Source organism: Somniosus microcephalus, chromosome 5 (genome assembly GCF_052327205.1).
Source record: "Somniosus microcephalus isolate GS21.2 chromosome 5, FLI_Smic_1.0, whole genome shotgun sequence".
In the NCBI taxonomy this organism is placed as follows: Eukaryota; Metazoa; Chordata; class Chondrichthyes; order Squaliformes; family Somniosidae; genus Somniosus; species Somniosus microcephalus.
This window is the reverse complement of record NC_140991.1, coordinates 92805223-92829859: the sequence shown is the minus strand read 5'-3', so window position 1 is coordinate 92829859 and position 24637 is coordinate 92805223. Positions and strand designations below refer to the sequence as shown.

Genomic DNA, 24637 nt, shown 5'->3' with positions numbered 1-24637 from the left:
CTGCGCACTGCGCGACGGACGGGTCGGCCGCTGGTGGCGAACCCCGGAGGAGGACGGGGACTCGGTGATGGACGCGGAGGACGAATTGGACTCCGTCGCCGACGAGGCGATGGATGACCTCGTGCCCCTCGCCGAGTCTCCCCTCATTCCCGTAGGGGAACTCCGGGACTTTATGGCCACGTGCCTGGGTCGGCACAATCAGATCCGGCTGGCCCTCGACAGGTGGTCGGAGCTGTCGCTGCTCATCGTGTCCGTCCGTGCCGCCGTTAAGATCATGGGCGCGGGCGTGTGCCCACTCGAGCTGCGTCGGCTCAGAACGTTCCTCACGGGCTGCTGAGGAAGTGGCGGCTGGCTAGCGGCTACGCTCCCTCCCCCGTTAGATGTAGGTAGAGGTTGCACTATGCTTCTGACATGAAGATAACCATAGCCAGCCTCAACATCAACGGCAGCAGGGAGGCGCGCCGCAGATTCAATAACTTCTCGGTCCTTCGGGACGGGAAGTATGTGGTGTGCTTCCTGCAAGAAACCCACACCGTTCCGGGAGACGAAGCCACGTGGCTCCTGGAGTGGCAAGGCAACAATTCCAGCGGGGTGGCTATCTTGCTGGCCCCGCATTTTCAGCCGGAGATCTTGGGGGTCAAGGAGCACGTGCGGGCCGCTTGCTCCAGGTCACTGTTCGCCTGGGGGGCGTGCCGCTCCATCTAGTGAACATGTACACCCCTCAGACCGGTGCACAGCAAGTGCACTTCTTCGAGGAAGTGTCCGCTCTTTTGGGCTCCGTCAACGTGGGCGAGTGAGTCATCCTCGGGGGGGGGGGGATTTTAACTGCACCCTCGAGGCGAGGGACCGTTCGGGTCCCCTGCGAAGCCCGGTGATGATGGAGAAGTTGAGGGACCTGGTCGGGTCCTTCAACTTGGTGGACATCTGGCGAAATCTCCACCCCGACTCCAGCGCCTTCACTAGCGTGAGGTCTGGGGGAAGAAGGTCCAGAATCGACCGCCTCTACATTTCCCGGGTGTACGTCTCCTGCGTTCCGGCGGCTTCCATGCGGCCGGTGCCGTGCACCGACCACCACCTGGTGTGGGCGGAGCTCGCTCCGCTGCGCACGCGGGGGGGGGGGGGGGGGGGGTCCGCGTACTGGCATTTTAACAACCTGCTGCTGGAGGACGCGCGGTTCCGGGATTCGTTTCGTCGGTTCTGGGCCGACTGGAGAAGCAAGCGGGGGGCTTCCCCTCCTTGAGGCTATGGTGGGACGTGGGCAAGGCTCACGTCCGTCTCTTCTGTCAGGAGTACGCGAAGGGGTCGACCAAGAGGCGGGAGGCCCGGGTCGGGCGGTTGGAGAAGGAGGTGCTCGACCTGGAGTCCCGTCTCGGTCAGGTCATCGAGGACCCGGCCCCGCAAAAGGTGTACAAAGAGAAGAAGGGCGCGCTGAAGGACCTGCAGCTCGTCGGGTCCCGAGACGCGTACGTGAGGTCGCAGATCCAGCTCCTGCGGGACCTGGACCGCGGCTCCCCCTTCTTCTACTCGCTGGAAAAAAGACGGGGGGTCCGTAAGCAGCTCTTGGGGCTGCTGGCCGACGATGGATCTCTGGTCTCGGATCCGGAGGGAATCAGCGCGGAGACCCGCGCCTATTACGGGGCTCTGTTCTCTCCGGATCCGTCCAGCGAGGATGCGTGCAGAGTTTTGTGGGAGGACCTGAAGGTCAGCCCGGACGGCGCCGAAAAATTGGACGCTCCGCTAAGCCTGGCGGAGCTGACCGGCGCCCTCCGCCAGCTCTCCAGGGGAAAGTCCCCGGGGCTGGACGGGCTGACCGTGGAGTTCCACAGGGCGTTCTGGGACGTCTTGGGGGGGGGCGACTACGCGCGGGCCCTGGGGGAAAGTTTGGCGACCGGGGAGATGCCCCTCTCTTGGCGCAGGGCGGTCATTGTCCTGCTGCCTAAGAAGGGCGATCTCCACCTCCTTAAGAACTGGCGCCCGGTCTCCCTACTCAGCACGGACTATAAAATCTTTGCCAAGGCCATGTCTGCTCGCCTTGGCACTGTGCTGGCCCACATGATCCACCCCGACCAGTCCTACACGGTCCCGGGCCAGACCATCCACGATAACATCCATCTGGTCCGGGACCTGGTCCACCACTCCCAGAGGGCTGGTCTGTCGGTCGCCTTCCTTTCCCTGGATCAGGAGAAGGCGTTCGACAGGGTGGATCACGAGTATCTCTTCGGGACTCTGCGCGCATTCGGGTTCGGGACGCATTTCGTCGCCCGGATCCGACTTCTGTACGCCGCCGTGGAGTGTCTGATTAAAGTTAACGGGTCCTTGACGACGCTGCAGAGATACCTGTTCGGGAGCCGCTGCTCAGGAATCCGCACCTCCACGACCGCGGGTTCGGGTGGCTGGCGGAGCGCAGGGCTGTGCCTGGCAAGGTGACCAGAGTCGGGGACCTGCTCGATGGCGGAGGAGCGGGCTGGATGGCGCCGGAGGAGCTGGCGCGGCGCCTGTCCTGGACCAACGTCCGGCTCGCGGTCAAAGCCATCGAGTCGGTGAAAGTGGCACTGGGCCCCGGCTCCACTAGGCGTATCGAGGCGGCTCAGGCACGTGGGACGATCCCATCCGAGCTTACGCCCGTTCGGACGGAATTCCTCATCGGCGCCCGGCCCCGAAACTCCCCTCAGGAACCGGCGCCTCACAACTTGAGCCGTCTCGAGGAAATACCCTCCGTGCCTTTTCATTCCGCGTGGAGGGGTTTCTTGTACGGGCTGCTCCTGCACACTCTCCACTTTGCCATCTTCGTCTGCCGACCGGTGGAGGCGAAGGTCCCCAATGGAGGGCTTTCTACGCGGGAGTCCTCCCTTGGCCTGGAGGGTGTTGCACGGAGCGGTCCCGTGCAATATGGTTTTAAATAGGTTCACGGACTCCCAGGCCGCCTGTATTTTCTGCGGCCTGGAGGAGTCCGTGTTTCACGTATATATGGAGTGTGAGAGGTTGCAACCCCTCTTTCACTACTTGAAGGGGCTGCTCCTCGATTTTTGGTTGCACTTCAGACCCACGCTCTTGATCTACGGTCACCCGGTGCGGAGGGGAGCGGGCAGGTTGGAGGACCTCCTTGTGGGCCTGGCTCCTGGGCCTGGCTAAAAAAGCCATCAATTGGTCCAGGCAGTGGGCGGTCGAGGGGGTCGTCCAGCCAGATTGCCTGCCTCTCTTCCGCGGCCATGTTCGCACCCGGGTGGCCCTGGAGATGGAGCACGCGGTGTCCGCTGGTGCGCTTGAATATTTCCGCGACCGGTGGGCGCCATGGGGACTGGAGTGCATCATCAACCTGGCCAACACAATTTTAATTTGATTTGTTTAAGTTTGTTTAATTTAGTCAAAATTATTTAAGCATCAACCAAAAGAGTACCCTGTGTTCAGTAAAATACCTGTTTAATTGTTCTCCCGCAGTCCGTGTATTACTGAGGCGCGGACTTTACAGCCAACACGTTCAAAAACTTGGAGAGGAAAGAGAGGTTGGAGATGGGGCGGATAGTTTGCAAGGACGGAGGGGTCGAGGTGTTTTTTTTTTTTTAAATGGAGAGTGGTGATGACGGCAGATTTGAAGGAAAGGGGGACAATACCCGAGGAGAGAGAACTATTAACAATATCTGCTAACATGGGAGCCAGGAAGGAAAGTTGGGTTGTCAGCAATTTAGTAGGAATAGGATCGAGAGAGCAGGAGGTCGGTCTCATTGACAAGATGAACTTTGAAAGGGCAAGAGGGGTGATAGGAGACAAATGAGAGAAATATGCAAAAACAAACATATCTAAAAAACACACTTCAGAAACAGGAACAAAGAACTAAGAGATGCAGGTGATAAGCAGCATTCAGAAATACAGTTCTAAGTTACATTGCTTTAGACTGCAATTTTTTTGATGAAACTTTTATTTTGCCTCCAATTTACCACAAGCCAATCTTTAGACTTTGTAAATCTGTAGGACTTAACAAGCCTAGAAACATAAGGGGTCATTAATAAAGCAGCCTTTTCTTTTAATTTTACCGAAGCCAGTTTATAATCAGAAATAAACACAAGTGATTACTATGCAGGCTATTTTTTATTTTATTATTTTATTTTTTTTTTTTTTTTAAAAAGGTGGTCGTGGAATTAATTAATACTCCATCTATAAAATAAAATGCTCAAAATAACAGTATTATGACAATTTTAGTACCAGGAATAGTAAAATAAATTGAGATTAAAATGAGTAAAATTACACAGCAGGACAGTTATTGTATGCATTTTCTTCTACATCTATGGTCAGGAGAGAGAAGGTAAGGAAAGAGAAGAGATTCAAATAAAAAGCAAAAAAGACTTACCCGCTTAGATTTTCCCGAGACCTTGTTTTGTAGTCGACTACAGTTGGCACTGATCTGATAACTAATACTTTTTATTTTTTTCCCACTCTGTAACACGGGGTGAGATTCTGCCAGAGTGATGACACATATCCTATTGTAATCGAAAGACTTGTATTAAAGCCTTAGAAAGACAAAGAGTGAAAGACATCCAAATCTTCAAAATGAACATTATATGCCGCCATGTCTCCACTGTAACTTTGTGAATATTTTTTCCACTTGTGTGTCACCACAACATTCCTTTTATGGCAAGTTGCGAGCCTCCCCACTCCTCAATTTTGCACTCCCCAACAAGTGGGCTAGGCCAAACCTTCTGGGAGAATGAAGTATATTAATTATGGGAAAAAATATATTGAATAGAATTACTGTAAATAAAACTTGTTTAAACATTAAGCTTTGAAGTTTTGCAAGCCTTAGTTACCAATAGGGTTTCTGACCCTGATAACCACATACTCCTGTATTTATAGTCACGTGATTAGCAATAACCAATCACATGTTTAATTCTATGATTCTAAAGATGCCATTAACAACCAATCACATATAGTCCCATGTAAGAAGTCACACAACACCAGGTTATAGTCCAACAGCTTTATTTGAAATCACAAGCTTTCGGAGCGCTGCTCCTTCGTCAGCGCTCCGAAAGCTTGTGATTTCAAATAAAGCTGGACTATAACCTGGTGTTGTGTGACTTCTTACATTTGTCCACCCCAGTCCAACACCGGCATCTCCACATATAGTCCCATGGTTAAGATGGACCACTGATGAACCAGACAACTAAAATGTTTGTAAAGAACTTAAGAAATAGAAAGGAAAATCAACTTTCATTTAATCAGCACCATACCATGTCCTCAGGATGTCCAAATACTGCACAACCAATGAATTACTTTTGAAGTGCAGTCACTATTGCTATTTATTTAGCCAAACATTGCATCAAATATGCAGATAGCAAGGTCCCACAAAAAGCAAATGAGGTGAATGACCAGTAAATCTGTTGTCTTGGTGGAGGGAAGAATATTGGCCAGGACACTGGAGAAACTCGTCGTTCTTTATAACACTATGGGCTTCAGTTTAACGTCTCACCTGGAGACAACAATTCTAACAGGAGCGTAGTGGTGTCTGGTTAGATGACATGCTTAGGCCCTGGAGTAGAGCTTAAATCCAAAAACTTCCACCACTAGAGCCAAGTTAGAACTGTATTTTATAAAATTTAGAACGACTAAAACTTATACGGACAAACGGTTTTGTTTTCTTGTAACATTTTCAGTATCACACGGGATCATTTCCCCTTAAGCAGAGACTTTAAAAAAGTGAGTCTTAAGTCTAATTTATCACTAGGCATCACAAGAACTACAGTGCTGTTTTGGAACTGTTTTTACATAGAAACATAGAAGATAGGAGTAGGCCATTCAACGAGATCATGGCTGATCATCCAAACCCTAGCACCGGTCCCTATACTGACAGCCATCCCACCCAAGCCCTATCCTATCCCCGTAACCCCACGTATTTAATCTCCCCTAACACTAAGGGCCAATTTTTATCATGGCCAATCAACCTAACCCACACATCTTTGGACTGTGGGAGGAAACCGGAGCACCCGGAGGAAACCCACGCAAACACGGGGAGAATGTCTGTGTGGAGTTTGCACAGTCACCCGAGGCCGGATTTGAACCCGGGTCCCTGGCGCTGTGAGGCAACAGTGCTAACCACTATGCCTCTTAATTCTTTTGATGTCAGATTTTTAGACTAATACAAAGATATTACATTCATAAATACATTTAAACACATTACATATGCAAACATCTAAAGAAATACAGTATTCACCCCATTCATAGGAGTGTCCATTTTGTCTACATAGATTCTCTCAATTTACATATTGCCAAACAAGTACGTCTGTTAGCTCAATCTGATTATAGGAAACCTCTGCTACTTACATCTTTGTTTCACTTACTTAAATTGCTGGTGCTCAATGTGATTTTGGATCAAGGGACAAGAGTTATTTATTTAATTAACAGTGAAAGAAAACAAAAATTAAAATCTGTGACACTGATCAATACCTGAGTAACACACACCTCCAACAGAAAATTTAAATGGTGTATACCCACAAAAATGACATTACATGTACATTCAAAGGTTAGGTAACATTGTACAGCATTTCTATCAAGCAACTTGGCAGCACATCAGTGATAACAAAAGACTGCAAGAAGTGGCATAAGGAAGTTGCAAACATTCAGGTGGCTTACGTTGAAGACACGGATACAATAAAATGCCATCATGGATTTCAAGTTTGCTCTATAGAGGGCTTTAATAATTGTAAGCTCTGAGAGTGTACAACATTCCATTATTCTATCAAAGAAAAAGTAGTAATTTTCTGTACAAGGCATTATATGCACCTACCTATTAGAATGTTGTAAGATACAATGATCTTCACTGGGTTTGCCTTTAACATCTGGAATGAAAGATAAATTAGTTATCAGAAATTTTGAGAATGTCCCTATTATTTTCACTCAAGCATTAGTCCATTAATGCAACTAACATTTCATAAGCTACATTAAAAAAAAATCTAAATTTCAACATGGATGCCCAACAGAAACAGACCGTACAACATGCCGTTCCATTGTCCCTCTCTACTCCTGTGCCCCTCTCTACTTCTGTCTACAGGGAAGCCAACAGTACATGACAAAAGAGAATCGAGCTGTAACACACACACCAGGCTCAACTGAGATTAGAAACCCACTGCAAAACATGTTCAGCCCAACCCAATTACAAGCCAACCATAAAGCACTTTGAGCCCAAAGTGGATAAACCCAATTCAGGGTCCTTAGTCTGGGATCCTGTAAGGTTCTTGCTCTTGACACCAATCTCGGTTGCAAATAATCATCAACCCGGCCAATTACCGCCCCATCAGTCTACTCTCAATCATCAGCAAAGTGATGGAAGCTGTCATCGACAGTGCTATCAAGTGGCACTTACTCACCAATAACCTGCTCACTGATGCCCAGTTTGGGTTCCGCCAAGACCACTCGGCTCCTGACCTCATTACAGCCTTGGTCCAAATGGACAAAGGAGCTGAATTCCAGAGGTGAGGTAAGAGTGACTGCCCTAGACATCAAGGCAGCATTTGACCGAGTCTGGCATCAAGGAGCCCTAATAAAAATGATGTTGATGGGAATCAGGGGAGAAAACGCTCCACTGGCTGGAGTCATACCTAGCACAAAGGAAGATGGTTGTGGTGGTTGAAGGTCAATCACAGTCCCAGGACATCGTGGCAGGAGTTCCTCAGTGCAGTGTCCTAGGCCCAACCATCTTCAGCTGCTTCATCAATGACCTTCCCTCCATCATAAGGTCAGAAATGGGGATGTTCGCTGATGACTGCACAGTGTTCAGCACCATTCACAACTCCTCAGATAATGAAGCAGTCTATGCCTGCATGCAACAAGACCTGGACAACATTCCGGCTTGGGCCGATAGGTGGCAGGTAACATTCGCGCCACAGAAGTGCCAGGCAATGACTATCTCCAACAAGCGAGAGTCTAACCACCGCCCCCTTGACATTCAATGGCATTACCATCGCCGAATCCCCCACTATCAACATCCTGGGGGTCACCATTAACCAGAAACTTAACTGGACCAGACACATAAATACTGTGGCAACAAGAGAAGGTCAGAGGCTAGATATTCTGCGGTGAGTGTCTCACCTCCTGACTCCTCAAAGCCTTTCCATTATCGACAAGGCACAAATAAGGAGTGTGATGGAATACTCTCCACTTACCTGGATGAGTGCAGCTCCAACAACACTCAAGAAGCTCAACACAATCCAGGACAAAGCAGCGTGCTTGATTGGCACCCCATCCACCACCTTAAACATTCACTCCCTCCACCATCGGCGTACCATGGCTGCAGTACCATCTACAAGATGCACTGCAGCAACTTACCAAGGCTTCTTCGGCAGCACCTCCCAAACCCGCAACCTCTTCCACCTAGAAGGACAAGGGCAGCAGGCGCATGGGAACACCACCACCTCCAAGTTCCCCTCCAAGTCACACACCATCCTGACTTAGAAGTATAGCGCCGATCCTTCATTGTCGCTGGGTCAAAATCCGGGAACTCCCTACCTAACAGCACTGTGGGAGTACCATCACCACACAGACTGCAGTGGTTCACCACCACCTTCTCAAGGGCAACTAGGGATGGGCAATAAATGCTGGTATTGCCAGCGACGCCCACATCCCATAAATGAATTTTTTTTTAAAGTTCGACCGAGTCTTGACATACTCAATGGGCCAGAATTTGCGGTGGGTATGTGCTTGCGCATGCACTAAATCCCGAACTTGTGATCTGTCCTGATCTGACTGGACAGATCATCTGCACCGATATTGAAAACCTAATTGCTGCCGTGGAGTTGGGCTAATTGCCCACCAACTGCCTAGCAATTACGTATGAAATTTTGACGGCTGGTGGAAACAGGCGCAGGCCTGTTCCACAGCGCAAGGGGATACCAGAATCTTCATCTGATGCTTTATTACTGTATTGGAATTTTAAAAAATGCTTTTTTTTCCAATTAGATGACATCCAGGAACATACAAAGTTGTAGAACCTAAATGTCTCATTTGGGACGGACAAAAATGTGGAATATTAGCACAAATTGACAGGCATACACACAAAGAATCATCTAATAACTTAGAGGATGTTGTTTAATTTGTGTTCCTTTAAAAGAAATGGGAATGCAGCAGATGCTAATTTAACCCCGATTCTCCCGAGTGCCATTAAACTACTGGAATCTGCCTCCTTTTCCTTGAATTTGTTTATTCTTTTCCTGTTTTTTTTCCCTTTTATTCATTTTCTGAGAAAGCTTCAAAGATCAATTCTCCAAATACATGTTGCTTCTGTTTCCTGATTGGAGCACCGGCCCACGAAATCCCAGGTATGCTTTTGTACACGCTGCGCCCCAGGATCCGTGGGCCATGACTCTGCCCTCTACTACGCAGCGTCTGCCAGCAAGTTAGCGAAGGAGGGTCCCCATCAGGTAAGTGCGCATTCTGTTCGGATGCAGGCGCCGTACTCCGTAGGTATGCCGCTGACCACAAAATCCAGGTCAATGCCTTAAGCAATAGTCATACAGAGAAATAAACAATATTACCTGCTTTTGCTCTGCATAGCGACGTAACCATCATTGATTCTTTCATTCTTGTCTCTACAAATTGTGAAGGAATGCTTACGTTCCTTATAGGGCTCTAGTCAGTACACCCACACCTTGTAACCTTAATGATTCATTATGGTGTGATAGAGTTTTCTGAACTAATCCATTGATCATTGTCTTGTTTGTTTGTGATATAGGATACTTTATCTGGAAGACGATTCGTTCCTTATCCTTGCTTCATCATTCCTTGCTAACAAAAGACCCCTCCTTGCTGACAAAGCTTTTACTTGCTAAATGTCATCCATACCCTGAAGCATTCTGGGAATGAGCAAATTGACCACTTTATTATTTCTAGCTACAGTACAAGTCTACAAGCTACTTCTGTGAAAAGAAAGCAAAAACCTTAATCATGAGATTAAATCAAATCCTAATCCTACGTATTTGTGTATAAGAGAATAGGGTACTTTACAATCCACATATTGGCTGCTGCTCTAGATTAGAACTCCTGTCACTGCCAATCCATCCCACTATGGTGCCATATTTTATGTGCCATTCCCCTCCTTTTCCCAGTTTCTACTATTCATACTACCCTAACTTGTGCTTTAGTCAATACTCTCCATTTTTTGACTATCTGTTCCCTACTGCCTGCGATCCATCACCGAAGACCAATTTTGCAGCCACCATGCCCAGAGCTTCCACTTTACTTTACATAGCTCAGTCACCAAAAGCAGCTTTAGCTGTATCTTCAGTCATCACCCCCAAGTCTCACTTCCTGCTCAGTGTCAAATCACTAAAAGCTAGTGCACAGGTACAAAACATGATCAAAAAGGCTAATGGAATGTGGGCTTTTATCTCAATGGGTTTGGAATTCAAAAGTGAGGAAGTGATGCTTCAGTTGTACAAAGCCTTAGTCAGACCCTCAACTGGAGTACTGCATTCAGATTTGGGCACCAAACCTCAGGAAAGATATATTGGCCAAAGGTATATTAAAATCATAGAATGGTTACAGCACGGAAGGCGGCCATTCAGCCCATGCCAGCTCTCTGCAAGAGCACTTCAGCTGGTCCCACTCCCCCACCCTTTCCCCGTAGCCCTGCAAATGTTTTTCCTTCAGGTACTTATCCAGCTCCCTTTTGAAAGCCACAAATATGAGTCTGCCTCCACCACCCTCTCAGGCAGTGCATTCCAGATCCTAACCACTTGCTGCGTAAAAAAGATTTTCCTCATGTCGCCTTTGGTTCTTTTGCCAATCACCTTAAATCTGTGTCCTCTGGTTCTCGACCTTTCTGCTAATGGGAACAGTTTCTCTCTACCTACTCTGTCTAGACCCCTCATGATTTTGAACACCTCTATCAAATCTCTTCTCAACCTTCTCTGCTCTTAGGAGAACAATCCCAGCTTCTCCAGTCTGTCCACATAACTGAAGTCCCTTATCCCTGGAACCATTCTCTTAAATCTTTTCTGCACCCTCTCTAAGGCCTTCACATCCTTCCTAAAGTGTGATGCCCAGAATTGGACACAATACTGGGGGAGGTGGGACCTGTCCAAGCTGGACGAGTTGCACCTCAACAGGGCCGGGACCAGTATCCTCATGGGGAGGTTTGCTAATGCTGTTGGGGAGGGTTTAAACCAGCTTGGCAGGGGAAATGAGAATCTGATCGTAGATTTAGTAGGGAGAGAAATAAAGCTGGAAATGGAAGGCAGTAAATTAGTAAGTGAGTTAGGAAGGCAGAGGAAGCAAGGCTAGAAAATAGAAAACAAAAAAGTTTGACAGCACTTAAATGGTATATACTTCAATGTAAGGAGTCTAGTGAACAAGGCAGATGAGCAGAGGGCACAGATAGACACGTGGAAGTATGATATCATAGCTATTATTGAAACATGGCTAAAAAGGCAGGAATGGCAGCTCAATATTCCTGGTTACAGGATTTTCAGAGGTGATAGAGAGGGTGGTAAAAAGGGAGGGGGGTCACAATATTGGTTAAAGCAACAATTACAGCTGTGAGGAAGGATGCTATGTTAGAAGGATCATCAAATGAGGCCATATGGGTGAAACTAAAGAACAAAAAAAGGGGTAATCACACTGCTGGGAGTGTACTATAGACCCCCAAACATTAAGATGATACAAATTATGTAGGCAAATTTCTGAGAAGTGCAAAAACAATAGGGCAGTAATAGTAGGGGATTTCAACGACCCTAATATTAACTGGGATAGAATCAGTGTAAAAGGTATAGAAGGCGCAGAATTCTTAAAATCCATTCAGGAGAACTTTTTTAGCCAGTATGTAGCAAGCCCAACAAGAGGGGCGGTTCCGGACTTGGTTTTCAGGAATGAAGCTGGGCAGGTGGAAGGGACATCAGTGGGAGAGCATTTTGGTGGCAGTGATCATAATTCAGTAGGATTTAGTGTAGTTATGGAAAAGGACAAAGATAGACCAGGAGTAAAAATTCTCAATTGCGGAACGGCCAATTTTACTAAGCTGAGATGTGATTTAACAAAAGTGGACTGGAAACAGCTACTTGAAAGTAAATCAGTGTCAGAGCAGTGGAGGAGATAGTGAGGGTTCAGAGCAAATATGTTCCTACAAAGTAAAAGGGTGGGACTCCCAAATCTAGAGCCCCCTGGATGTCAAGGGGTATACAGGGTAGGATAGCGTATGTCAGATACAGAGCGCTAAATACTGTAGAAAGCCTAGAAGAGTATTGAAAATACAGGGGTGAAATTAAAAAGGAAATTAGCAAAGCAAAGATAGGGCATGAAAAAATATTGGCAAGTAAAATCAAGAAAACCCAAAGATGTTTTATCTATAAAGAGCAAGAGGGTAACTAAAGAGTAGGGCCTATTAGAGACTAAAAAGGTAACCTTCGTGTGGAAGCGGAAGACGTGGGTATGGTTCTTAATGAATACTTTGCGTCTGTCTTCACAAAAGAGAGGGACGATGCAGACATTGTAGTTAAGGAGGAGGAGTGTGAAATATTAGATGAGATAAACATAATGAGAGGAAATATTAAGGGGTTCAGCATTTTTGAAAGCGGATAAATCGCCAGGCCCGGATGAAAGGTATCCAAGGCTGTTAAGAGAAACAAGGGAGGAAATAGCGGAGGTTCTGGCCATCATTTTCCAATCCTGTCTGGCTACAGGCATGGGGCCGGAGGACTGCTAACGTTGTACCATTGTTTAAAAAGGGATAGACTGAGTAATTACAGGCCAGTCAGCCTAACCTCAGTGGTGGGCAAATTACTGGAAAAAATTCTGAGGGACAGTATAAATCGTCATTTAGAAAAGCACGCCTCCATCAAGGACAGTTAGCATGGATTTGTTAAGGGAAGGTCATATCTGACTAACTTGATTGAATTTTTGAGGAGGTAACAAGGAGGGTCACTGAGGGTAGCCTGTTTGATGTCTTCAAGGCTTTTGACAAGGTCCCACATGGCAGACTGGTCAGAAAAGTGAAAGCCCATGGGATCCAAAGGAAAGTGGCAAGTTGGATCCAAAATTGGCTCAGTGGCAGGAAGCAACGGGTAATGGTCGACGGGTGTTTTTGTGACTGGAAGGCAGTTTCCAATGGAGTTCCACAGGGCTCAGTACTAGGTCCCTTGATTTTTGTGGTATATGTCAATGATTTAGACTTCAGTGTAGGGGACATGATTAAGAAGTTTGCAGATGATACAAAAATTGGCCATGTGGTTGATAGTGAGGAAGATTGGTGAAGTCAAGCGTAGGTCCCTTGCAGTCAGAATCAGGGGAATTTATAATGGGGAACAAAGAAATGGCAGACCAATTAAATACATACTTTGGTTCTGTCTTCACAAAGGAGGACACAAATAACCTCCCAGAGATGTCAGGGAACATAGGGTCTAATGAGAGGGAGGAACTGAATGAAATCAGTATTTGTAGGGAAATGGTGTTAGGGAAATTGACGGGATTGAAGGCCGATAAATCCCCAGGGCCTGATAATCTACATCCTAGGGTACTTAAGGAAGTGGCCCTAGAAATAGTAGATGCATTGCTGGACATCTTCCAACATTCTAGACTCTGGAACAGTTCCCATAGATTGGAGGGTAGCTAATGTTACCCCACTATTCAACAAAGGTGGTAGAGAGAAAACAGGGAATTATAGACCGGTACGCCTGACATCAGTAGTGGGGAAAATGCTGGAGTCCATTATAAAAGATGTAATAGCAGAGCACTTGGAAAACAGTGACAGGATCGGACAAAGTCAACATGGATATACAAAAGGTAAATCGTGCTCGACTAATCTACTGGAATTTTTTGAGGATGTAACTGGTAGAATAGATAAGGGAGAACCAGTAGATGTGGTGTATTTGGACTCTCAGAACGCTTTCGATAAGGTCCCGCATAAGAGATTAGCGTGTAAAGTTAAGGCACATGGGATTGGGGGCAAGGTACTGACTTGGATAGAGAGCTAGTTGGCAGACAGGAAGCAAAGAGTTGGAATAAACGGGTCTTTTTCCGAGTGGCAGGCAATGACTAGTGGGGTACAGCAGGGATCGGTCCTAGGGCCCCAGCTATTCACAATATATATTAATGATCTAGACGAGGGAACTAGATGTAATATCTCCAAGTTTGCAGATGACACAAAGCTGGGTGGGCGTGTGTGCTGTGAGGAGGATGCCGAGAAACTCCAGTATGATTTGGACAGGTTGGGTGATTGGGCAGAAGCACGGCAGATGCAGTATAATGTGGATAAATGCGAGGTTATCCACTTTGGTGGCAAAAACAGGAGGGAAGATTATTGTCTGAACGGCAATAGATTGGGAGAAGGGGAAGTGTAACGAGACCTGGGTGTCCTTGTCCACCAGTCGCAGGTGCAGCAGGCGGTTAAGAAGGCAAATGGTATGTTGGCCTTCGTACCGAGAGGGTTCGAGTACAGGAAGAAGGATGTCTTGCTGCAGTTGTACAGGGCCTTGGTGAGACCACACCTTGAGTATTGTGTGTAGTTTTGGTCGCCTTATCTGAGGAAGGATGTTCTTGCCATGGAGGGAGTGCAGCGAAGATTCACCAGATTAATACCTGGGATGGCAGGAATGACGTATGAGGAGAGATTGGGTCGATTGGGCTTATACTCGCTGGAGTTTAGAAGAATGAAAGGGGATCTCATTGAAACTTATAAAATTCTAACAAGACTAGACAGACTAGATGCAGGAAGGATGTTCCCGATGGTGGGGGAGTCCAGATTCAGGGGTCACAGTCTAAGGATAAGGGGGTAAGCCATATAGGACAGAGATGAGGAGGAATTTCTTCACCCAGAGAGTGGTGAACCTGTGGAATTCTCTACCACAGAAGGCAGTTGAGGCCAATTCATTAAATATATTCAAGAAGGAGTTAGTTATATTTCTTAAGGCTAAAGGGATCAAGGGATATGGGGAGAAGGCAGGGACAGGGTACTGAGTTTGGATGATCAGCCATGATCTCATTGAATGGCGGCGTAGGCTCGAGGGGCCGAATGGCCTAATCCTGCTCCTATCTTCTATGTTTCTATGTAAGAAAGCTGTAGACTGCAGGAAGATAGCTTTAGACTGCAGGAAGACCTCAATAGACTGGTCAGGTGGGCAGAAAAGTGGAATTCAATCCAGAGAAATGTGAGATAATGCATTTGGGAAGGGCTAACAAGACATGGGAATGGTAGGATACTGAGAAGTGTAGAGGAACAAAGGGACCTTGGAGTGCATGTCCACAGATCTCTGAAGATAGCAGGACAGGTAGATAAGGTGGTTAAGAAGGCATACGGGATACTTTCCTTTATTAGCTGAGGCATAGAATACAAGAGCAGGGCGGTTATGCTTGAACTTTGTAAAACACTAGTTAGGCCACAGCTAGAGTACTGCGTACAATCCTGGTCACCATATTACAGGAAAGATGTGATCGCACTAGAGAGGGTACAGAGGAGGTTTACGAGGATGTTGCCAGGACTGGAGAATTTTAGCTATCAGGAAAAATTGGATAGACTGGGGTTGTTTTCTTTAGAACAGAGGAGGCTGAGGGGAGACTTAACTGAGGTGTATAAAATTATGCAGGGCCTAGATAGAGTGGATAGGAAGGATCTATTTCCCTTAGCAGAGAGGTTCATAACCAGGGAGCATAGATTTAAAGTAATTGGTAGAAGGATTAGAGGGGAGTTGAAGAGAAATTCTTTCACCTAGAGGGTGGTGGGGGTCTGGAACTCACTGCCTGAAAGGGTGGTAGAGGCAGAAACCCTCATAGCATTTAAAAAGTACTTGGATATGCACTTGAAGTTCCGTAACCTACAGGGCTACGGACCAAGAGGCGGAAAGTGGGATCAGGCTGGATGGCTCTTTTTCGGCCAGCACAGACATGGGCCGAATGGCCTCCTTCTGTGCCATAAATTTCTATGATTAGGTTCCCCTTTAATTTCTCTGCTCCAGTGAATACATTCCAAGTTTTTCCAAGTGTCTCATATTAACTATATCCTCTCATCGCTTGTATTATTCTAGTAAATCGATGTTATACCTTCTCTGTAGCTCCAATATTATTTCTATAAAAGGGTGTCCAATACACAAGGTACTCCAATTGTCTTGTACAGATGCATCATCATTTCCTTTCTTTTGTATTCCATGCTCCTTTATATAAAGCTCAGAACCTCATTTGCTCTATATTGCTTTTTCCACCTGCAGTTCGTCTTTTAAAGATCTCTGTATCTGCACCCTGGATCTTTCTGTTCCACTTCATCAATGAGGATTTTACCATTTAGGTTATATTTCTACTCTCTGCTTCCCCCCCCCCCCACAAAGTATACTACTTCCTAATAATGTTTGTTGAACTGCACTTGTCACATACCTTCTACAACCCGAACCTTTCTATGTCTTCTCTCATTTTTCCTCAGTTTTCCATGCTTCCTAATTTTGTCTGATCAGTAATTCCTCTTTCATCTGTAGCCTCTAACATGTCTGTCACAGTCTTTTCTGTCTTCCAAATGCTGTCGGAACACTATAGTAAGAGAAAGCCAATCTATATTTACATTCTCTATTTGAATCAATACAGCTTGAGTCATTGTTCCTCTGAGCTTACCTCTTTTTTCCTCCTAAACTGCAAATATATGATCCTACAAAATTTTCCTCCTTGTAACTGATTCAGAAGGTTGTGGGTTCAAGTCGTGCTCCATGAATTGAGCACATAAATTTAGGCTGATACTCCAGTGCAGTACTGAGGATTGCTGCATTGTCAGAGTAGTTATCTTACATGGAGACCCTGTCTGCCTGTTCAGGCGGACGTAAAAGATCCCATGGCAATAACATTCCTCCCTCAACCAACATTAAAATAGGGCCTGTTTCTCTCACCAGATGCTTCCTGACCTGCTGAGTATTTCCAGCATTTTTTGTTTAGAATTAAAATAGATTGGACATTCAACTCAATTTGCTGTTTATCGGATCTTACTGTGTGCTAACTAGTTGTCACATTTACTTACACAGAATAACTGACTACACTTCAATGGTAATTCATTAGTTGTGAAGTGTTTTGGGTCAAACTTGGTGTATCCTACACTACCTCATACGTAGGCCGTTAATTTGCAGTAATAAGCACAATAATCTTTAGTGTGCTATCCCTGAAATTATGTTTAAAGCCAATGAGCTTTATCAAAGACATCAAAAGTGCAGTTTTATCAAACAGAATTCTGCTTTTCCCTTACTTCACTATGTGCAGGTATTAATTATTAAAAGGTAAAGTCTAGGAGGAAGCTACTTTTTGTTCAAAATAATCACCAGGCTCCTGTGAATTAAAGTTGTTTTATAAAACCACTAGTTGATCTTCCCTGATACTGCTGACTTTTTTTTTTAAACAGTGGAATTGAGTAGACCCCAGAACTAACCCCATTGATTCTGCATACTTAAATTGACTCCCAGTCTGGTCCAGGCCTTGAGCAGATCCAGGCTTTCAATTTCATGTTTAGAATTTGAATTTTCAGATATTTAGCTAGTAAGAAAGAAATTGCATGTATTTAGTGCATTTCGCGTACTCAAGACATCCAAAAGACTTTCCAGGCAATGAATTGATTTTTTTTTCGTTACATCATGACATTGTTACATTTTCAGTTTAAATTTTTAAATGGTTAGAATTATTTCCACTCAAATTTGGTGCGAGACCATAATAGCTGCCTTTTATTGTGAAATGTTATATGATTACTTTCTGCTAACCATTTTTACCAACAATGCCATATGGTTAACAGAAACCAATAAGTAAATAGGAGCAATACCATGAGCCAACTTCATCTGGCTGGAAATAACTCCGTTTTGTCAGGCCATGGTGAGATCAAGAATCCCATGAAAATCAATGGAACCACTACAGCAAAAGGCTCCTCCCAATCAGAGCAAGGAGGTCTCTCATGAGGAGTGAGTTGGCTATGATAGATTGGGGAGCTTCATTAAAAAGCATGATGGCGGATAGGCAATGGCTAACATTTGAGGAACGAATGCATGAATTGCAACAGTTATACATTCCTTTTTGGCACAAAAACACAACAGGAAAAGCAGCCCAACCATGGCTAACAAAAGAAATTAAGGATAGTATTGGATCCAAAGAGGAGTCATATAAAGTTGCCAGAAAAAGTAGCAAGCCTGAGGATTGGGAGCAGTTTAGAGTTTAGCAAAAAAGGACCAAGAGATTGATTAAGAGGGGACAATAGAGTACGAGAGTAAACTTGCAAAGAACATAAAAGCACATTGTAAAAGCTTCTACAAGTGTGCAAACATCGGAGCAGGAGTAGGCCATTCGGCCCTTCGAGCCTGCTCCACCATTCAATGAGATCATGGCTGATCATTCAAATTCAGTACCCTGTCCCTGCCTTCTCCCCATATCCCTTGATCCCTTTAGCCTCAAGAAATATATCCAACTCTTTCTTGAATATATTTAATGAACTGGCCTCCACTGCCCTCTGTGGCAGAGAGTTCCACAGGTTCACCACTCTCTGGGTGAAGAAATTCCTCCTCATTTCAGTCCTAAATGTCCTACCCCTTATCCTTAGACTATGACCCCTGGTTCTGGACTCCCCGACCATCGGGAACATCCTTCCAGCATCTAGTCTGTCCAGGCCTGACAGAATTTTATAGGTTTCGATGAGATCCCCTCTCAATCTTCTAAACTCCAGTGAGTATAAGCCCAATCAACACAATCTCTCCTCATACATCATTCCTGCCATCCCAGGTATCAGCCTGGTGAATCTTCGCTGCACTCCTTCCATGGCAAGAACGTCCTTCCTCAGGCAAGGTGACCAAAACTGCACACAATACTAAAGGTGCGGTCTCACCAAGGCCCTGTACAACTGTAGCAAGACATCCTTGTTCCTGTACTCGAACCCTCTTGCTACGATGGCCAACATACCATTTGCCTTCTTAACCGCCTGCTGCACCTGCATGCTTACCTTCAGCGACTGGTGCACAAGAACACCCAGGTCTCTTTGCACTTCCCCTTCTCCCAATCTATTGCCATTCAAATAATAATCTGCCTTCCTGTTTTTGCCACCAAAGTGGATAACCTCACATTTATCCACATTGGGCCAGAAATTCATGACCAAATGCGTGAGTACGGTCTGGGTACTCACGCATCTGGCCGTTGGAAATGCCGGCGTTCAGCATGCACAGCCGGCATTTCCAGTCCTCGGAACGAAGGGGTTCATAGGCACAGCGCGTGCGACTGCACAGGCAGCGCTTGCGCAGTGAACTTCGTCGATTTCATTCATGGATTCAGTGAGGGTAAGTCCTTACAAGTTACACTTGAAAAAAGCATGTGTAAAGTTGTTCCAAGGCTGCGGAGGAAGATATATTTTATCGTGGAGCTTCTGAAAGGCAATATTTTTGTTTGGGAAAGGGAGGGAAGTTATTTTAAGAAATTTTAAGTAAGTTTTAAAGTTTAAATTTTTTTTTTTTTTTTTTTTATAAACGGGTTTTCAGAACGGTAGGTAGAAGGAGCAATTGTGGCTGTGTGAATTGAATGTGAAAATGAGTGTTCTAAAATGAGTAATGTAACATTTCCAGCACTTTTAAGAAAGAAACTTTTCATCAGTAATAAGTAATTATGTATGTATGTCCGCATATATTCCTTTACGTATATGTATGTATGTTTTATATTCCTTTACTTATGTGTATGAATGTATGTTTTTAATTATGATTTTCCAATAAGTTACTTTCTCTGAAAGTCATAATGAAATAATACATTCATACACATAAGTAAAGGAATATATACATAACACGCAAAGGAATATATACAGACATACATACTTTCAGAAGCTCCACGATAAGAAATATCTTCCTCCGCAGCCTCTGGAGCAACTGTACCCATGCTTTTTTCATGTGTAAGTTGTAAGGACTTGACCTCACTGAAAGCATGAATGAAAGCGGCGAATTTTACTGCGCACAGCGTTCTGCCTCTGAACCCCTTCGTTCAGAGGACAGGAAATGCCGGTTTTCCCCGCATGCGCTGTGCATGCTGAAAACCGGCATTTCCTCCGGCCAGACACGCAAGTACCCCGACCGTACTCGCGCATTTGGAAGGGAATTACTGGGCCAACATTTTACATGTCAATAAAATGAAAAATTTAACAATTGCACGATTTGCCCCCTCGCATCTGCGACTGAGGGTCCAAGGAGGTGCATTGCGCAAGAGGTCATCGTCGTACGTATCCTCACACTGTTCCCTTTGGGGAACTGTATGAAGTGGTGGAAGGATTTATGGCTGTGATTAACGCTCATTCCGTGACCGTAACCATCTTTGAACCAGCCATTAGGGTGGTTAGTCCTATGGCGTGAGGGTTTTACGGGCTCCCACAACCCATCTGGGGGGGGGGGCCACCCACACCCACGGACGCAAGTATCCCGCTGGATGTCCACCCAGAATTTATAGTTGGAGCTCCGACTCCACTTGCCGGGACTGTCTGGAGTGGGGTTCGAAACCCTACTCCTTCTGGCCCAGCGGCGGGGATGCTTACTGCTACGCAAAAGGCCCACTCCGCACAAAAGGTGACACCCATACGTTTCCTGCGCCTTTTCCCTCCCCGTGACTGGAGCCCTATGCTGCCACTTGAAAGACCAAGCTATCATCTGCCCTTTTTGCGGCGCCTTTGACTTCTCATTACCAATGATGAGCAGGCACTGCGCCTCCACCTCCTTGAGGAGATTGCTGAGGTCATCATCAGTTCAATTGTGAGTTCTTTTAATGCCGTGAATTGTGCTCATTCCAGCCATTTCACATTGCTAATCGGATTGGGCCTTTGGCATAGCGGTAGGATCCCCGCCGCTGGGCCAGATCAGGGTAGGGTTTCGAACCCCGCTCCAGACAGTCCCGGCAAGTGGAGTCGGAGCTCCGGCTCTAAATTCTGGGTTGACATCCAGTGGGATAGTTCCGTCCGTGGGTGGCCCCCCCTCCTTGTATAGCTTATGGGAGCCCGTAAAACCCTCCCGCCATAGGACTAACCGCCCTAATGGCTGGTTCAAAGATGGTTACGGTCACGGAATGAGCGTTAATCATGGCCATAAATCCTTCCACCACTTCATACAGTTCCCCAAAGGGAACAGTGTGAAGACACGTATGACGACGACATTGCTAAATAAATAAATGGAATTAAAAAAATTCTTTTAGGGCTTTTAAAAGTCTTTAAATTGCTTTAATTCTGTTTAAAGCTACTTCAGATTCTTCAAAATAATGTAAACGTTTTTAAAAGTTTATAAAAGTTACCAAAATCTTCAAAAAACTTCCAAAAACCTATTTAAACTGCTGCTTTGCATGTAAAAATGCTTAGCAGCTTGGCAGAAACATTGGGGGCGTGTCCTGTTAAACTGAGACCTCAAGGGGCGTGTCTCAGTTGCACAGCGCACTACAGGCTTCGCGCTGGCTGCACTCCTGGGCGGCGTGACGTCAGACGCTGCCCGGGAGTCAACATTTTAAAACAGCAATTCCAGGCGTCCCTGAAGCTCAACGGCCGGCGCGTCGGGTAAGTGCAGATCGGGGGCTTACACGCGCGGCAAGCCCCCGACTCGAATTTCTGGGCCATTATAGTGCATTTGCCATGTTTCTGCCCAATCACCTAACCTGTCCAAATCATACTGGAGTTTCATGACATCCTCCTCGCAGCATACCCTCCCACCCAGCTTTGTGTCGTCTGCAAATTTGGAGATAATACATCCAATTCCCTCGTCCAGATCATTAATATATATTGTGAACAGCTGGGGTCCTAGGACCGATCCTTGCGGTACCCCACTAGTCACTGCCTGCCACTCGGAAAACGACCCGTTTATTCCAACTCTTTGCTTTCTGTCCGCCAACCAGTTCTCTATCCAAGTCAATACCTTGCCCCCAATCACATGTGCCTTAATTTTGCACGCTAATCTCTTATGCGGGACCTTATCGAAAGCCTTCTGAAAGTCCAAATACACCACATCCACTGGTTCTCCCTTATCTATTTTACCAGTTACATCCTCAAAATATTCCAGATTAGTCAAGCATGAAGTAAAAAGAAAAAGATTAATCAAGACAAATGTAGGTCCCTTACAGTCAGAAACAGGAGAATTTATAATGGGGAACAAGGAAATGGCTGAGCAATTAAACAAATACTTTGGTTCTGTCTTCATGGAAGAGGACACAAATAACTTCGCAGAAATGCTAGGGAACTAAGGGTCTAGTGAGAAGGAGGATTTAAAGAAATTTAGTATTAGTAAAAAAAGTGCTGGAGAAATTAATGGGACTGAAAGCCGATAAATCCCCAGGGCCTGATAACCTGCATCTCAGAGTACTAAAATAGGTAGCCATGGAAATAGTGGATGCATTGGTTATCATCTTCCAAAATTCTATAGATTATGGAACAGTTCCTGCAGATTGGAGGGTGGCAAATGTAACCCCACTATTAAAAAAGGGAGAGAAAACAGGGAACTACAGACCTGTTAGCCTAGTATCAGTAGGGAAAATGCTAGTCTATTATAAAGGACTAGCTGGGGTAGCCCGGCTTTGCCAGGGCTGTTTTGGGCCGGGCGGTTTAAATCGAGTCCCAGGCTTTGGGGGCCTGTCTGTCTGTCTGTCCCTGTGTGAATCTGCTGCCGGGCAACATTTCTACCTTTTAATAGCTTCAAAGATGAAAGTGAAAGTACTTATAAAACATTTTTGGTAAATGTTATGTAATTTTTAAAAGAGATACTAACTTTTTCGAAGCTGGATTAGCAGAGTTTGAGCTGGAAGTAGTGAAGCAATGGCTGCCCGATGCCCGAGTTGAAAAGCATTAGTCCCGCCCACAGACGCAGTGATTGGCCAACCATCAGGCGACTGAACTGTAGGATTGGTCAATCGTGCCGGCACAGGATTGGTCGACCTTGACGTCAATCAATGCTACTTAGCAGATAATGAGTTTACTTTTGAAGGTTTTTTGCATAACGTGCGAACAATTTTTGTCCGGCCGAAACGTAAATATGCTTAGGACGGTTCTGGAATCGTCAGCTTTCTTTCGACGTAACGCACCTGTAGGTACGCTCTATAACTTTCGAGTTAATTCAAGACAGACAGACAGAAGTATCCTTTTATATAAGATAAGAAGATAGATAGATGTGATAACAGGACACATATAAAACCATGTTGATATTTTCTGAAAGGGAAATCGTGTTTGACAAACCTACTGGAGTTTTTTTTGAGGATGTAACTGGTAGAATAAGGGAGAAACAGTGGATGTGGTGTATTTGGACTTTCAGCGCAGGTTCACCAGACTGATTCCTGGGATGGCTGGACTGTCGTATGAGGAGAGATTGGGTCGACTAGGCCTGTATTCACTAGAGTTTAGAAGAATGAGAGGAGATCTCATTGAAACGTATAAAATTCTGACAGGGCTAGACAGACTGGATGCAGGGAGAATCTTTCCCCTGGCTGGGTGGTCTAGAACGAGGGGTCAGTCACAGGATACGGGGTAGGACATTTAGGGCTGAGATGAGGAGAAATGTCTTCACTCAGAGGGTGGTGAACCTGTGGAATTCTCTACCACAGAAGGCTGTGGAGGCCAAGTCACTGAATATATTTAAGAAGGAGATAGATTTCTAGACACAAAAGGCATCAAGGGATATGGAGAGAGGGGGGGAATATGGTATTGAGATAGAGGATCAGCCATGATCATATTGAATGGCAGAGCAGGCTCGATGGGACGAATGGCCTACTCCTGCTCCTATTTTTCTATGTTTTGGGGCAGGAAATAGTTTTATATATCATTTGAAAAAATGTTACATTTATACAGACATTGGGCAATCTTTAGCAAAAAGTACTCCTCCTAGACTCTCCTTGCTCTCAGGTTTTCTTGTCTTCCCCATCCATCCTCCTCGCTGGGCTATAATTCCATAGTCACTCTACAAATTCAGGGAGAAAAGCAAATCAGCAAATTCTTCCGGTGACCTGATGGGGAAATCACAACTACACCTAATCGCCTCCTCACTCTCCTGTCGTTGGATAACGGTCAGCAATGCCGGCTATTTTCCCTCTCCCTAACCCAGGGACAATGAAGCCGAATTTCACATCGCTCAGTCAGTAAATTCCGCTGCTGCCATTCCTCGGCGAATGGCCGCGAGCTTCCCACTCCCCGCCGCGGAGGGCCGGGCCGGACCGTCCCTGGGAAAAGTTGGGGCGGCCGCTGTTGATCACGGACCCCCGCAGGGTGGTAACTGAACCCCAGCTCAGGAGTGGGGGCAGGCCGCTCTTCCAAGGCCCGTAAACAACAGGCCAAGGCTCCGTCAGACCAGCAGCGCCGCCTACCTGTCTTGTACCAGCGGGTGAAGTAACGATCGACCATTGACGGAAAGCCCTGCCCCTCCGCCTCCGCCTCCGCCATCTCCATCTCACGCCGGAAACAGAGAGCGCCGCGCCGTCTCCTGGTAACACACCGAAAGTACGACAGCACCGCGCCGTCTCCTGGTAACACACCGGAAGTACGGCCGCGCCGTCTCCTGGTAACACACCGGAAGTACGGCAACGCCGCGCCGTCTCCTGGTAACACACCGGAAGTACGGCAACGCCGCGCTCCCTCCAAAGGCGGAATCCCGGTCCCGTGCGCCGGTTGGGAAACTTGATCCCGGGGTTTTTGCACGTGTTGTACCGCTTATTAATATTTGCAACTGCGTCCTTT

General features: G+C 46.2%; 1 protein-coding gene across 1 annotated transcript in view; it reads right to left on the bottom strand.

Moving 5' to 3' along the window:
• The window catches only part of abitram (actin binding transcription modulator), a 34054-nt gene extending 9625 nt beyond the window's left edge, over positions 1-24429 (bottom strand). The window contains 3 exon segments of the mRNA XM_085987992.1: positions 4346-4475; positions 6776-6827; positions 24268-24429. Of these exon segments, the coding sequence (XP_085844118.1) occupies positions 4346-4475; positions 6776-6827; positions 24268-24349 (264 nt within the window). The 5' untranslated portion in view covers positions 24350-24429.
• Between the last annotated feature and the right edge of the window lie 208 nt (positions 24430-24637).